At 46.3% G+C, this 15,712-nt stretch overlaps 1 protein-coding gene across 2 annotated transcripts in view; it reads left to right on the top strand.

Annotated features, from left to right (window-relative positions):
• LOC108278475 (gamma-aminobutyric acid receptor subunit beta-2) overlaps nt 1–15,712 on the top strand; it is an 83,678-nt gene that overhangs the window by 57,679 nt on the left and 10,287 nt on the right. For both annotated transcript variants that reach the window (XM_017491876.3, XM_017491875.3), the window contains exons 6-7: nt 3,418–3,555; nt 8,622–8,774. In XM_017491876.3, coding sequence (XP_017347365.1) covers nt 3,418–3,555; nt 8,622–8,774 — 291 coding nt within the window. The remainder of the gene's footprint in view (nt 1–3,417; nt 3,556–8,621; nt 8,775–15,712) is intronic.

Raw genomic sequence — 15,712 nt, 5'->3', positions numbered from 1 at the left:
GGGGGTTCTCCCTTCCGTCTCCTCTTCAGGAGGTGAAATGCTGCTCAGTTAGGTTAAGGTCTGGTGATTGACTTGGACAGTCTAAAACCTTTCACTTTTCCCCCCTGATGAAGTTCTTTGTTGAGGTTTGATGTTTAAGTTGTATGGTTGTAAGTTTTTTAACATGTCTAGATGTAAATATGAGGAAATGAAAGCTGAAATTCTGATCTATCGTCTCATATTCATCTTTTGATTGTAAACCTAAATGTCTTCAGTCTATAGCAAAAAACAATGGCCTTGCTGTTCAAATACTTTTTTAGAGGACTATATATATATATATATATATATATATATATATATATATATATATATATATATATATAATCTTATAGTAGTCTATAAGATTATAGTAACAGTCTAAGGCGCAAACTAGTATAGATGTGCTAAGTGAACTTGCTAGCCAACAAATTGTGTAACTAGTTAGCTAGCTAACATTAGCACAGTACTAATAACTATTATAATGTGTGTAATTCTAACCACTACTTCATGCTACGCACTACATGAAGGTGAAGAAGTGAAAGGAACTTTTGCAGATGTTCAGTTGAGAGTGTGATCACCAGTTCAATCACAGTGTGGTATGGAAGCTGCACAGTTTGTTTGTGGAGTAGCCTTTCCATCACTTCAGGATATTTACAGCACCAGGGTCATTAGGAGGGCCCACAACATTATCAGGGCCAATACACATCCACAACACAACCTCTTCACACTTCTGCCGTCTGGGAGATGGTACAGGAGTGCGAATCAAGGACAGAAATTCTCACAAGCCATTAGACTCCTGAACAATACAATACATTAAACTCTAACTACCTCAAGCCCCATTAACCTCATGGACTGTTACCCTGTTACTATACTGTAGTAATAGTAATATAATACTATATTGTATATTTTTGTAAAGGGAGACTTGCAAAGTAAGAATTTCATTGTGTGGTCTAAACCATGGTGTTTTTACTGTGCACATGACACATGAACTTAAGCTCAGCCCCTTTGCTAACACAGGTACAATGAAATCAGGACTTGTTTGGATGTTAAGGCTCTGTAAATGTTTGCACTGCAGTCAGGAGCAGTTAGTAAGAGAAAGAAAAGAGGTCAGGTCAGGATTAATGCTCAATCTGAACTCACTGCAACGTCCTTGCCTGAAAAATTGGAAGGATTTCAGTTTTTCCCCGTGTTCTAGCTGTATTTCTCCACATGCACATCTGCCCTTTCTTAATCCTGTGTCAGTGAAGGATTTAGGGAGAAACATGGTGTTCTTGTCTTCTCTCTCTCTCTCTCTCTCTTTCTCTCTCTCTGCCTTCCTCCTATTCTTGATTTAATGCCTCTCTCTGTCTTAGAGTGGATTATGAAGTACTGAGTCTCATGGTGAAGTTTTTTCTGTTTCTCGGTCATTTCTGGATCGGCTCCACACACTGCGGGTTTCAGTACACACAGAAAAGTCAAACTGCTTTTACTCAAATACGTCTTGGTTTATTTTATTTCAGTAGATTCTGTTAACCATCTTGGGGAAAAAAACATAGCTGTTCTGTTTGGTCAAGCTTTTGATGACAGCTTCAACAACTTTCAACAACTGCACGGTCCTGTAGGTTAATTCTGTATGACATCAAGAGAATCAGACCCTATCTCATTGAACAGGCTCCACAGCTACTAGTCCAGGCTCTTGTCATATCAAAACTGGACTATTGCAATTCACTACTCTCGGGCCTCCCAGCCAGCTTCATCAAACCCCTTCAGATGATTCAGTATGCAGCAGAACACCTTGTCTTCAACCAGCCCAAAAGGACCCGTGTCACACCCCTCTTCATCTCCTTCCACTGGCTTCCTGTAGCCGCCCGTATGAAATTCAAGGCCTTGATGCTCACATATAAGACCTGGAATAGCACCCTCCTACCTCAACATTCTCCTGAAGGCTTACGTTCCTCACACAACCTGCACAGCAAAATCACCAGTGTTGATTTAACACCCACAGTGTTGAATTCACACCCTACACTGTTTATATAAGTTCATTGGACTCATATAAACACTCTGGGTGTTAATTCAACACCAGGGATTTTACTGTGTGCGATTGATTAATGACCGACACTTAGTAGTACCTACTCAGCGTGGCTCAAGGTCCCTTCCAGAACTTTCACACTAACTGTCCCTCAGTTGTGAAATGAACTTCCAACCTCAATCCGGACCGCAGAATCTGTCACTATCTTCAAAAAACAGCTAAAGACCCACCTCTTCCGTGAACACCTAACTAACCCTTAAAACGCCAACCCCACATTATTTAAAAAAAAAAAAAAACTGGCTCTTAAAAAACTACTCTGGCTCTTACACCTCTACTCTGTGGACTTTGCTTCTCTAGAATTCAATTATAAATCTTGTACAGTAGCATTACTTGTATTGTTCTCTGCTTGACATATCACTTTGCTTGTATTTCCTCATTTGTAAGTCGCTTTGGATAAAAGTGTCTGCTAAATGAATAAATGTAAATGTAAATGATTGACCTAATGTGACTCCAATCACCTGACTTTAACTGACAAACTCAAATAACTGACTTTAATTAACTGACTAAACAACCGACTCTAATCAACTGACTTTTTAACTGACTCTAATCAACTGACTCTAGTCAACTGAGTCTCATCAAATTACTTTAATCAACTGACTCTAATCAACTGACTCCAATCAACTGAGTCTCATCAAATTACTTTAATCCACTGACTCTAATTGATTGACACTAACTGACTCCACGCAACTGGTTCCATCAAACTGACTCCATTCATTTGACTGCTACCAAATGATTCCATTGAGCTAACTCTATCCAACTGACTCAACCCCTTCTATTCAAACTACATATATTTTATGAGTTTCCTTTTAGGAAAAATGGGCTGAGCTAAGCTATGAAGTTCTGTTAGGATCAGGAGCAACGGCAAAACTGCAAACCACCGTTTTGAGCCATTTACATAAAATGATTTCATTTTAAAGTATTTATCCCAGGTCTAGAAACACATTTACGAAATAGAAACTACAGCGAGTATTTCACAGCAGATCCCGAAACATGTCCGAAACCCAACACGTTTTATACGGCCGTAGCGTGTATATATAAAAGTTACAGGATGTTCCGGTCCGCATGTTCAGCTTTTATGGATTTATTTCTGGCTGTCTCCAGCGAAAGGCCGTTTACAGCACTTCTCCTTAATTAAGCCCAGTGACACCTCGTTATACACGATACCCCAACACGGCCTCTTTACATAACGGCTAATTAATTACTGCGGCTACTTCTTTAATGAGAATCTGAACAAACTGCCTGATCTGCATTATTAACAAGAGAAAAATCGATCTCACTGAATCACTCCGTGCACTAACTATCTGGGATGATTTGTCATTTCTTCTCCACAGACGGCTACACGACGGATGATATCGAGTTTTACTGGCGAGGTGAAAACAGCGCCGTGACAGGAGTGGAGAGAATAGAGCTGCCTCAGTTCTCCATAGTCGACTACAAGCTCATAGCCAAGAAGGTGGTTTTCTCTACAGGTGAAGAGGAGCATTCTCTCTGATTCTGTGGAAATTATATTACAGAAATAAAAGGGGTTTTTGGGGTTTTTTTTTTTTTTTTTTTTTTTTTTTTTTTTAAATCTGAACAGATTATCTACTTAGGTTGAGATAAAGAACTTAAGATTTTCTCTCATACTGTCTTCCCTGCTGAAAAAAACTATAGAAACCATCATAATTTGTAATGGTTATATTTGTAATGGTTATAATGGGAAGTGGTTTTAATGGAAACTCTAATGATCCCTGTGGGTCTCTACTGGTTAACTGCTGCCTTCTATTGGTGGCTTGTTATGTCTAGTGGATGCCATTAAGGAGCAATAGGACACCTTTGACCTTTGATGATGGATTGTAATGGTATTTGTAATGGAAAGCATTAGAATTTCTGTGATGGTTTATATTGTTTTTTTTGTTTTTTTTTAATTAAACTAATTAACCACAAAAACATTTTTCATGACCTTTTTAATGAAAAAGCATTTCTAGATTATATAATGCTTTATCCCAGAGCGCTGCTGCTGAGTTCTGGATTCTGATGGGTCAGAAGTTGTTGATTAGTTTTCTATAACAGCGGCTCTGATAGTAGCTCAGCTTAGAGTCTAACACATTATTGTTTCTATAGTAACAGCTCTTTTACAGGGACGTGTACAGTGGACGCTCCACATAAATGCTTTTTTTTTTTTAAAGAAAAAATGTGATTCTTTGAGGAGATTTTTATTTAATGTGTAATATAATTTAACATGGAAGGAGTCTCCAGTGTCAGCGCTTTGTAACAGTCAGAGGTAAAGCTGTAACTTGACATTTTCCCACATCTTCAGGACAGATGAGTTTACGCTCCTGCATTATAAGCATGTAGAAAACATCTTTTGGGGATGTGCTGTTATAGGAAAATAATCAACTTTGGGGTGAGAACATTAACTCAAATTAAAGCCAAAAACGACGTCAGCCATGTTAAGTTGGTTTCGCTTTTTCTTCTCCTCAGCATGGTTTAATGTTATACAGAAGATTTCTGCACGTCCCCACAGAACACTTCAGTTTTAATTTTTTCCTCTGTTTCTAAATTACCTCACCTGAATCAGCTAATGGCGCCCCTCTGTAATTAAGCTAAATCAAGTTCATTAAATCAAAGAAAACATGAACCTGTGCAGTGTTCAGCTCCTCAAGGAGTTCCACACGATCCCCTGGTTAAAGGGTTATTAAGATTATTGAGCACCAAAACTTCCCAGACTACTCCGTTCAGGTGTTTGTGCAGGTATGCATGGACTTCTCCTCACATCTGGAGGTCACTCGGGTGGAGTCCAGATGATTTTTACTTTATCTTTTTTTTTTTTTTTTGGTTCACTGAGCATCACACACCCCAGGATTGAGCGCGAACCACAGTGGGCAATGTGTTGTCTCCTCGGAGGCGAACACATCCACTTCCGCTTGTCCGAACCTCCGCCATATGGACTCCACCACTTGTGGATGGAGCCTCCAACCCCCGGGCCTCAGCCCATGCCTTGACAGGATGTCTGCCCCTACATTCCGGCTGCCCAGAATGTACATTGCACTCAATGACAAGAACTTTCCCTCTGCCCTCAGAAGGATTAGTTGTACCTGCCTGAACAGGGGGTGTGAACGTAACCCTCCGTGGTGTTTGATATATGAGACCACCGCTGTGTTGTCTGATGCAACTAGAACATGGTGACCTCTCAACTGAGGAAGAAAGAATTTCAGTGCTAGGAATACGCCCTGCATCTCTAGGCGATTTATATGCCACTCCAGATGAGGGCCACTCCAAAAACCGTGAGCTGGACAGCCATTTAAGACTGCACCCCAGCCCGTGAGGGACGCGTCTGTCATTACCGGCTTGCGGTAAGGAGACGCACCTAGAGTGTGACCCAAGGCTAGAAACTACGGGCACCTCCAAATACTCAGAGCACGCAGGCATCGCCGCATGACACTAATTACTCTCAGAGGTTTCATACTCAGATGAAACCCCTGACTTTTCAGCCACCACTGAAATGGTCTCATGTGCAATAGGCCCAACGATATGACGTTGGCTGCTGCTGCCATAAGGCCCAACAGTCTCTCGTAGAGACTGGAGGGGATGCCCAGACCTGGCTTTATCTTGCTCAAAGTTGATAAGATCGATCCTACGCGTGTAGAGCATACTTTTCTTGAGGTTCAACCTGAGCCACAAGCTCCTCAAGTAGGTGAGAACGATGCTGAACCGCCTGTGACCTGGATCGTGCTAGAATTAACCGGTTGTCCAGGTAGTTTAGTACACGGATGCCCTGGTGTCGCAAGGGAGCCAGAGCAGCATCCATGCACTAGGGGGTAAAGCTAGCCCGAAGGGAAGAACCCGAAATTGGTATGTGTTGTCTCCAAACGCAAACCTCAGGAACTTCCTGTGACTGGGCGATATTCCTATGTGGGAATATGTATCTTTCAGGTCTACCGTCACAAACCAGTCCTCGGACTGAATCTGTGGCATGATAAGTTTGAGCGTCAGTTTCTTGAACTTGTATGTCCGAAGAGTACAGTTCAGATGACGCAGATCTAAAATTAGCTGCATACTCCCAGCTTTTTTGCGGACCAGGAAATAACAGCTGTAAAAAGCTCCCTCCCTTAGGGAATGGGGTACATGTTCTATGGCCCCTTTGTCCAAAAGGGAATTTACTTCCTGCACTAATATTGGGCTCTTCTCTGTGCTGACAACTGTGGTGAGCACACCTCTGAACCGGGGAGGGGGGTCGAGCTCTGAACTGGACCCGGTAACCCTTTTCTATGGTAGACAGAACCCATGGAGACACATTTGGCAGTAGTTTCCACACTGCCAAATGGTCTTTCAGTGATTTTCCACATTTCGTTGGAGGGAAAGCATCAGATTTCCATTGCCCTGTGACAGCTCGCTGACCAGAGAAGCTGAAAACATGGGATGGCCTTGGCCAGGGCAGGCCCTACACTAGCACTCGGGGCTATCGGCCCTAACAATCTCATGTCCCCTGATACGTCCCTTTCGCGGCCCATCAGGACCGGTCCTTCCTTGCCTGCTTTGCTTTTATGATCACTCTTAGATCAGGCCTCTTAGCAGGCTGTTTTCGCCGCCCGGTCCCCCTGGCTTTCTGCGGGGGGAGGCTCGCCTTCTGCGCCTCCCTCACACTAGCACTGGCCTGGGCTCCACTCATGGAGGCCTGTGTGAACTCAACATGATGGAGAAGGAACTGGCTGAACGCCGCCGTTTGCTGTTTTGCCTCGTGAAACCAGTCGTCGATGGCATTAACCGCCGCCAAACAGGCCGGAAGGTTTAACTGGGGCGTTCAGCAAGGAGACCTTATCTTTGTCTCCCATCCCTGAGAGGTTGAGCCATAGGTGCCTCTCCGCCACAACCAGGCTACCCATTGAACGGCTGATATGACGGGCTGTTTGTTTGGAAAGATAAATCTGTGGTGCGACGCAGCTCTGCCATTGCCTCCGCCCCAATTCCCTCCCCAGTATCGAGCTCACTCAGCAGGTCTGCTTGGTAGGCCTGCAACACTGCCATTGTGTGCAGTGACCCAAAAGAAAGACCCGCTGCCGCATAGGCTTTGCCCACCAACGCCGAGGTGGCCTTACATGGCTTAGAAGATAAAGTTGGCCTCCCTAAATTACCTGAGAGGTGGCTCGCAAGCGCCTCCTCCACTTTTGGCATTGCTAAATAGCCGTGCTGCTCACTCCCCATGACGGCTGAGTAATCAGACGTCACGGGGTTATAAACACAGCTAGTGTATGGTTTCCTCCAGAAGCGTGATATGTCATCATGCACTTCTCGAAAAAAGGGGAGTTTTCTGCGATGTGAGGGAGCTTTATATTTATTTTCACTGGAGAGGAAGCGCTCATCCAGCCTGCTACGAGCCACTTCCTCTTCCCCGGGCCAGTCTATATTCAACTTTTCAACTGCCCTAGTAATCACCTCAAGCAGCTCTTTATATGCTTGAGAGCTGCTGTCAGTTTTTGGTGCAGTGGCACCCTCTACCGATTCCTTGGAGTCAGGGAGGGTGTTTTGGCTTTCCATAGAGGAAGGAGGAGTCGCGACGCGAGCTCCAAAGTCAGGCGGAGAGCCGGAACCGGAAGACAGAGCAATAGATAGAGCAGCGCTCATCTCCAGCTCCTCTTCCAAATTCATACGAGAACCCCAGGACCTTAGCCGGCTGACTGCCTCGGCAGCGGCTTGCCCAGATCCGCGAGGCTCTGAAACCCAGCTCCCTTCGGACGAGAAGAGAGCAAGTCGACAGCGGAGCTGCCTAATCGTGAAATTTTCACAATGCTGACAGTCAGACCCCTCGAGGGCTGCTGTCGCATACTCTACACCCAAACACTTCACACAGAAAGCGTGTCCGTCTCCTCCCGTGATGAAACGGGAGCAAGGCGTAACACACTTTCTGAATTCTCGCTCATTATTTCCCTCTCTTTTCTTTTCTTTTTTTTCTATAAAAAGGATAGAAAATTTTAGAGATTTTGAAAAAATATAGAGTAGAAATGAAGCAGGGGCGCTTCCCATACTGTTATGCTAAATGCAACGTCGAAGTTCCCTTTGAAAGGGAACTTAAAGTTACAGCTTTAAATCTGACTGTTACACAGTGTTGACACTGGAGACTCCTTCCGTACACTTTATGTTTCACTATATCTAAGATTTTTCAAAATCTGTTTATTTTCATGGAGTGTCCATTGTTGCTATAGAAACGATAAAGTATTAGAACGAGTGCGTTAATATAAACCTGCGCTACTTTCAGAGCTGCTGTTATAAAGGATTAATCAACAACTTCTGACCAATCACAATCCAGATCTGTGTATATTCAGCTATATTTTTATTAATAAGTACATTTCCACATGATTACTTTTTACAGTGTAGCACAAAGTAAATGTGTCCACGATCCATTCAAAACATGTAGAAATCTTCACCTTAACCTCCTGGCAGAAGCATCCAAATTTGAGGTTAAAATATGTTACTCCCCATGCACTGTGTTTTTAATGATTTTTTTGATCTTATAAATGACACGCATGTTTGTGATCTCGTTATCATGTTCCCCCAGGTGCTTATCCTCGCCTGTCCCTCAGCTTCAAGCTGAAGAGAAACATCGGCTACTTCATCCTGCAGACCTACATGCCCTCCATCCTGATCACCATCCTGTCCTGGGTCTCCTTCTGGATCAACTACGACGCCTCCGCCGCCCGAGTCGCTTTAGGTACAAACTCCAACAGCCACTGTTTACTATAACGCTAGGCTACATATTAGCATGTTTACTATAACACTAGTCTACGTATTAGCATGTTTACTATGGCGCTAGTCTGCGTTTTAGCCTGTTTTCTATAATGCTAGTCTGCGTTTTAGCTTGTTAAATATAACGCTAGTCTGCATTTTAGCCTGTTAACTATAACGCTAGTCTGCGTTTTAGCCTGTTAGCTATAATGCTAGTCTGTGTTTTAACCTGATTTCTATAATGCTAGTTAGCATTTTAGCCTGCCTACTGTAACGCTAGTCTATGTTTTAGCCTGTTTACTATAACTCTATTCTGCGTTTTAGCCTGTTTACTATAAAGCTAGTCTGCGTTTTTGGCCCTTGTTCTGACAGATGTGTAAATTGCAAAAAATATATTTAAAAAAAAAATAATTTTGATTAGCTTGTGATGGAAATGAGATTGGAGGACTAGCTGTGTACTCGTTAACTTCACTAATTTGTATTCAGCTGAGCGCACTGATTTCTCTGTATATTTTTGTTCTTTCATTTCACTGACAGCCTGTATTTTTCCCTGTCATGCTGGATTATGTAAACACACACACACACACACACACAGACACACACACACACACACATACGCACACACACGCTCGAAATAAACAGTGTGCTCTCACTGATTGGAGCCTGACCTGGATTGAGTTAGCTATCAGGATGACAAACAAAAAACAAGGGTTTTTAGAATAAAACAGCATAACTTTAACCCAAGCCATGTGAGCCGAGCTGAGAGGGTGTGACTTGTTTATCATTCGTGGTTGCTTTGGCTCTCGTTTGGTTATTAGCTATAATAATAGCATTAAAGCTAATTTGGATCAGATTTTACATGCAGGCTAACAGACAGCAGAAGAAAACTGTCTTTTTCTGAGCGTTTAATGACGTCATTGCCATAAACAATGACCGATGTAAATCATTCTCTTCCATTCGTGTCCAGTTCATGACTCTATAACTCACAGAGTCTCATTACCGTCTCCATCCTGGCAACAAACAGCACACGATCCATCAGAATGACACCACGAACGACGAGCCTTACTAGCAGTGGGACATCGTTTGTCCAAAACTTGGCAGTGTGGTTAAGTTGCTTGCACTTGCAGGAGTTTGTTATAAAAACGCAGTGATGCTAACGCTCTGACTTGGCGCAGGAGAAGCCGTATTGTCCTGATTAGTCGTTTGTTCGTGAAAGAGTTGATACATTCTAGATGTGTGACTCTCATCTATGTGTGACTGAGGCAGCATGGAGGTCTAATGTTATTTTATTCATTAGAAAGTTTATTGAGTTTATTGAACAGTTTTATTGACAAACCGAGAAAAAAAACTGGTAATGATTCATTTGGGAATAAAAACAGCTGACACCTAGATGAACACTTTACAGTTGGTTGTGTGACTGTAAGACATTCCCTTCAAATACTATTGAAGTTAGAAACGTGTATACCAATGTCGTATGTAACCTTAACGACGGTCCCTTAATTTGTGCATATCTGTGAATACCGAACGTCCAACATCAAGCCAACTTTATGCCAGTCCGCTAGGTTCATCTTCTCTTGTGGCTTGTCATCACAACCCCACCACTAGGGGCCGGCCCAGAGTAACACGTTACAATAGTATCAGCAATCCATTGCTCTTCCTGTGAGACCCGGATGTGAAGATTTGAATTTTAAGATCTGAATTTGTGAGGTTGAAAAATACTGTGTTGAAATATTACCTGATGAATAATGAAGATGGTATTTTAACAACTGAATATTTTGGAACCGTATTTTAGGAAGGTGAATATGTGTGCATTGGATTTTGAATGCTGGAATTTTGTTTTCAATCAAAATATACAAACCCAGTTGTCACGAACCTTGAGATGGTACGGAAGCAGGCGCGGGAGGCGAGTGAACCGAGTAGAGTCGGGAAGTTCCGGAAGCGTAGTCGTAGAGTCAGCAAGGGTCAAGCGATCGGGCGAACAATCCAAATGGGGATATCCAGATAACGTAGTCGAGACGAGAAGCGAGGGTCGAAGATCATAAGAAACAATGAACTAGAAGAGCTTGGTAACGCAGCAAACTAAGTTACTGAGCGTATACTTCGCGCAGATCCTGGGTGGATGTCCTTCCTAAGTACTAGTGTGTGTGTGTGTGTGTGTGATTGGTGCCAGGTGTGTCTGATCAGAACTCCGGGGATGGTGAGCGCATGCGTGCCTGAGAAGTGAGCGTTGCATCTTGGGAATTTGAGTTCTGATCGGACCGCACTGTGACAGAACCCCCCCCCCCCCCCCCCCCCCCAAAGGGCTCACTCCGGGAGCCGAGTTCTTTCTTGGCCTCCCCCAGGATCGTGGACCTGGGAGATGAGGATGAGTGACGTGAAAGTCCTTGGTGAGCTGTGGATCCAGTATATCCTGTTTGGGCACCCAGCACTGTTCCTCCGGTCCGTAACCCTCCCACTCGACCAAATACTCCAGCTTGCCCCTCCTGCGTCTAGATTTGAGGATGTTTTTGACGCGGTAAGCCGGTTATCCATCAATCTCCAGAGGATTCGGAGGAGTCTCAGCTGGTACATCGGTGGCTAGAGGACCGTTAACAACAGGTTTGAGACGTGATACGTGGAATGAAGGGGAGATGCGGCTGTGCAGTTCCAGACGGTAGGTGACCTCATTGACCCGCTTGAGGATCTTGGTCCAGTATACCTTGGCGCTAGTTTTTTTACAACCGTGGGCTTGTCTCAAGTCTCTTGTGGACAACCATACCCGGTCGCCTGGTTGGTAGTTAGGGTGTTCTTTGCGGCGGCGATCTGCCTTGTGTTTATACGTCTCTGTCGTCTCCTTCAGGCGTCGATGGGTGTCAGCCCAGACACGCTCACTACGTTTGAACCAGTGGTCAACGGCCGGAGCTGCGGTGGGGGTTGCGTTCCATGGGAACAGAGGGGGTTGGTAACCGAGCACGCACTGGAAGGGGGTGAGATTGGTGGCCGAATGACGTAGTGAGTTCTGGGCGTACTCAGCCCATGGCAAGAACTTGCTCCAGTCCTCTCGGTTGTTGGCACAAAAGGTGCGGAGGAATCGTCCCAGTTCCTGATTGACTCGTTCGGCTTGCCCATTGGCTTGTGGGTGATACCCGGAGGTAAGATTCACTGTTACTCCCAGCTTGGTCATGAAACTGGACCACACTCTGGAGGTGAACTGCGGGCCCCTGTCACTGACAATCTCCTCCGGAATGCCGTAATACCTGAACACATGCTGGAATAGCACTTCAGCTGTCCTGAATGCAGTGGGGAGAGCGGGCAAGGGAATGAAGCGTACGGACTTGGAGAACCGGTCCACTGCGACTAGAATAGTGGTATCTTCTTGGGATCTAGGCAGGTCTGTTACGAAATCTACAGATATGTGTGACCATGGGCGTTCGGGGATAGGTAAAGGCTTGAGCCTCCCGGCGGGGAGGGTCCGAGGTACTTTACTCTGTGCGCACGATGAACAGGACTTCACCACCTTGTGTATGTCTCCTATCATGTTGGGCCACCAGTATTTCTCTTCCAGGAGATGGTGTGTGCGTTGTGTCCCAGGATGCCCCGTACCGAGTACCGTGTGTGCCCAGATGATGAGTTCTTGGCGGTACTCTTCAGGTACAAAGAGTCTGTCGGGAGGACACTTTACAGGAACTTGGGACTGGGGAATCTGCTCTAGTTCCACGTCCAGCTCCCACTCTAGCGCACTGATAACACATGAGGGATGAATGATGTATTCCTCCTGCTCATCAATCCGTTCTATCTGATCAAGACGAGACCGGGCATCCGCCTTTGTGTTCTTGGATCCGGGTCTGTAGGATAACGTGAATTGAAATCTAGTGAAAAATAGGGCCCATCGGGCCTGGCGGGGTGTGAGTCGCTTTGCCGTGCGAAGGTACTCCAGGTTCTTATGGTCCGTGAAGATGACAAATGGATGAGTAGCCCCCTCTAACCAGTGTCTCCACTCTTCCAGCGCTAACTTAACTGTCAAGAGTTCCCGATTCCCCACATCGTAGTTTCTCTCGGCTGGGGAAAGCTTTCGCGAGAAGAAGGCCACCGGGTGAAGTTTTGGTTTTTCTCCAAATCGTTGGGACAGAATGGCTCCTACCCCGGTTTCTGATGCGTCCACCTCCACTATAAACAGTCTGGATGGGTCTGGATGTTTGATGAGGGGTGCAGTGGTGAAGGCCTTCTTGAGCTTGTCGAAGGCAGATTGGGCAGTTGGATTCCATGCCAGACGCTTGGGTCTCCCCTTTAGCAGGGATGTGAGGGGGTTGGCGACGACACTGAAATTCCTGATAAATCTCCTGTAGAAGTTTTCAAATCCCAGAAACCTCTGTAGTTCCTTGATGGTCGTGGGTGTGGGCCAGCTTACGACCGCCTGGACCTTTTCTTGGTCCATGGAGATTCCCTCGGAGCTGATGACGTAGCCCAGAAACGTGATGGTGGTTTTATGGAATTCACACTTCTCGGCTTTCACATATAGCTGGTGACGGAGCAGTCGCTGTAGCACTTGGCGAACGTGGTGAACATGGTCTTCCCGGGAGTCAGAGTATATCAGTATGTCGTCGATGTAGGCGATCACATGGCGTCCCAGCATGTCACGTAACACATCGTTAATTAAACATTGGAAGACCGAGGGGGTGTTCGAGAGCCCATACGGGATGACCTGGTACTCGTAGTGGCCTGAGGTTGTGCTGAATCCAGTCTTCCATTCATCTCCCTCGCGGATCCGGACCAGGTTGTATGCACTGCGCAAGTCCAGTTTCGTGAAAATGGTGGCAGTGCGTAATTGTTCCAGAGCGGCTGGTACTAGAGGGAGTGGGTAGCGGTACTTGACGCAACATTGGTTTAGTCCTCGGTAGTCGATGCACGGTCGTAAACCTCCTCCCTTCTTCTCCACGAAGAAAAATCCCGCGGATGCGGGAGAAGTGGATGGTCATATATATCCTTGGTGCAACGCCTCCTGAATGTACTCTTCCATGGCCTTTTGCTCAGTGATCGTTAGCGGGTAGACCCTCCCTCGTGGTGGTGTAGTGCCTGGGAGCAAATCAATAGCGCAGTCGTAATCACGGTGGGGAGGTAGTCCGCTCGCTTTCTTCCTACTGAATACCTCCATGAGGTCGTGGTAGACACTGGGGATCGGAACGTGAGCTGCCTTATCTGGGCTTTCAATGGAGGTGGATGCTACGGAGATCACCGGGACTTGAAGGCAGTGAGACATGCAGTGCGCTGACCAGCGTGTGATCTCCCTTTGGTCCCACGAAATTTGGGGATTGTGATGTTCGAGCCAAGGGAGACCGAGTACCACGGGGTGTCGAGCCGTGACTATGACATGGAACGTGATCGTCTCCTGATGAAGGGCGCTGGTTCGGAGGTTAACAGGTTCGGTGCAGTGGGTGATTATGCCATCTCCTATGGGGGCCCCATCAATGGCTTGGACACGGCGGGGGGTGCAGAGAGGACGAACGGGGATATTATATTGGTGTACGGTCTCTTGGCTAATGAAATTCCCCGCCGCTCCCGAGTCGATCAGTGCTTCAAAAACACAAGAAACCCTTGAATAACCCATGATAACAGGCAATACGAAGGCAGACTGAATACAGTGCTAGGTAATGGGTTCGGGACTCACCCCTGACTGAAGTGGTCTGGCAGTTTTGGCTTCCCCTCGGGTGGAGCCCTGTTTGAGAGGGCATTGCGGCACGAAGTGGCCCCTCTCACCACAGTAGAAACAACGGTGTTCACGGCGCCGTCGTTCTCGTTCCTGCGTGCTCACCCGAGTCTGTCCCAACTGCATGGGTTCACTAGAGTGCTCAGGTGTTGGTGCTTCCGCCTCACCACCTCCGGGGCAGCGGCTACGTAGTAGACGATCCAGGCGGATAGCTACACTGATGAGTGAGTTGAGGGTCAAAAGGTCATCGCGGCATGCCAGCTCCGTTAGGATGTCAGCATTTAATCCCCGGCGGAACATGGCTTTGAGAGCGGGTTGATTCCATCCGCTCCGAGCGGCGACAGTGCGAAATTCGAGGGCGTAATCCGCCACACTCCGTGATCCCTGCGCCATGGACAATAATTCCTCCCCAGTCTCCCGGCCATCTGGAGAGTGATCGAATACCGTGCGGAAGCATGACGTCAGCTGCTCATACGTGCTGATGCTGTTCCCTTCCTGTTCCCATTCCGCGGTGGCCCAGAGGAGAGCTTTCCCGGTTAAAAGTTCCATGAAATGGATGATCTTCTGATTCTCCGTCATGTCTGGGTACGTGGAAAAAAACAGGGAGCACTGGAGTAAAAAACTCCGGCAGTGTGCGGGATCTCCATCATACTTCTCCGGCGCTGGAGTGGGAGGGAAGCGTGGGGTCGGCACCGTAGCAGGCTGCGCAGCTTGATTTAGCCGAGCTACCTGCTCAGTTAGGTAGGCGAGACGTTGATCATGTTCGCTAAGCATCCGGCCATGTCCCTCGATGGCGTTCGGCCAGCGATTTCCCGCCGCCTCCATTAATAGGCGAAGTATTCTGTCACGAACCTTGAGATGGTACGGAAGCAGGTGCGGGAGGCGAGTGAACCGAGTAGAGTCGGGAAGTTCCGGAAGCGTAGTCGTAGAGTCAGCAAGGGTCAAGCGATCAGGCGAACAATCCAAATGGGGATATCCAGATAACGTAGTCGAGACGAGAAGCGAGGGTCGAAGATCATAAGAAACAATGAACTAGAAGAGCTTGGTAACGCAGCAAACTAAGTTACTGAGCATATACTTCGCGCAGATCCCGGGTGGATGTCCTTCCTAAGTACTAGTGTGTGTGTGTGTGTGATTGGTGCCAGGTGTGTCTGATCAGAACTCCGGGGATGGTGAGCGCATGCGTGCCTGAGAAGTGAGCATTGCATCTTGGGAATTTGAGTTCTGATCGGACCGCGCTG

This window comes from Ictalurus punctatus, chromosome 18 (assembly GCF_001660625.3).
Source record: "Ictalurus punctatus breed USDA103 chromosome 18, Coco_2.0, whole genome shotgun sequence".
NCBI lineage: Eukaryota > Metazoa > Chordata > Actinopteri > Siluriformes > Ictaluridae > Ictalurus > Ictalurus punctatus.
Note: the sequence above shows the minus strand (reverse complement) of the source record. Positions and strands in the feature narration are given on the sequence as shown.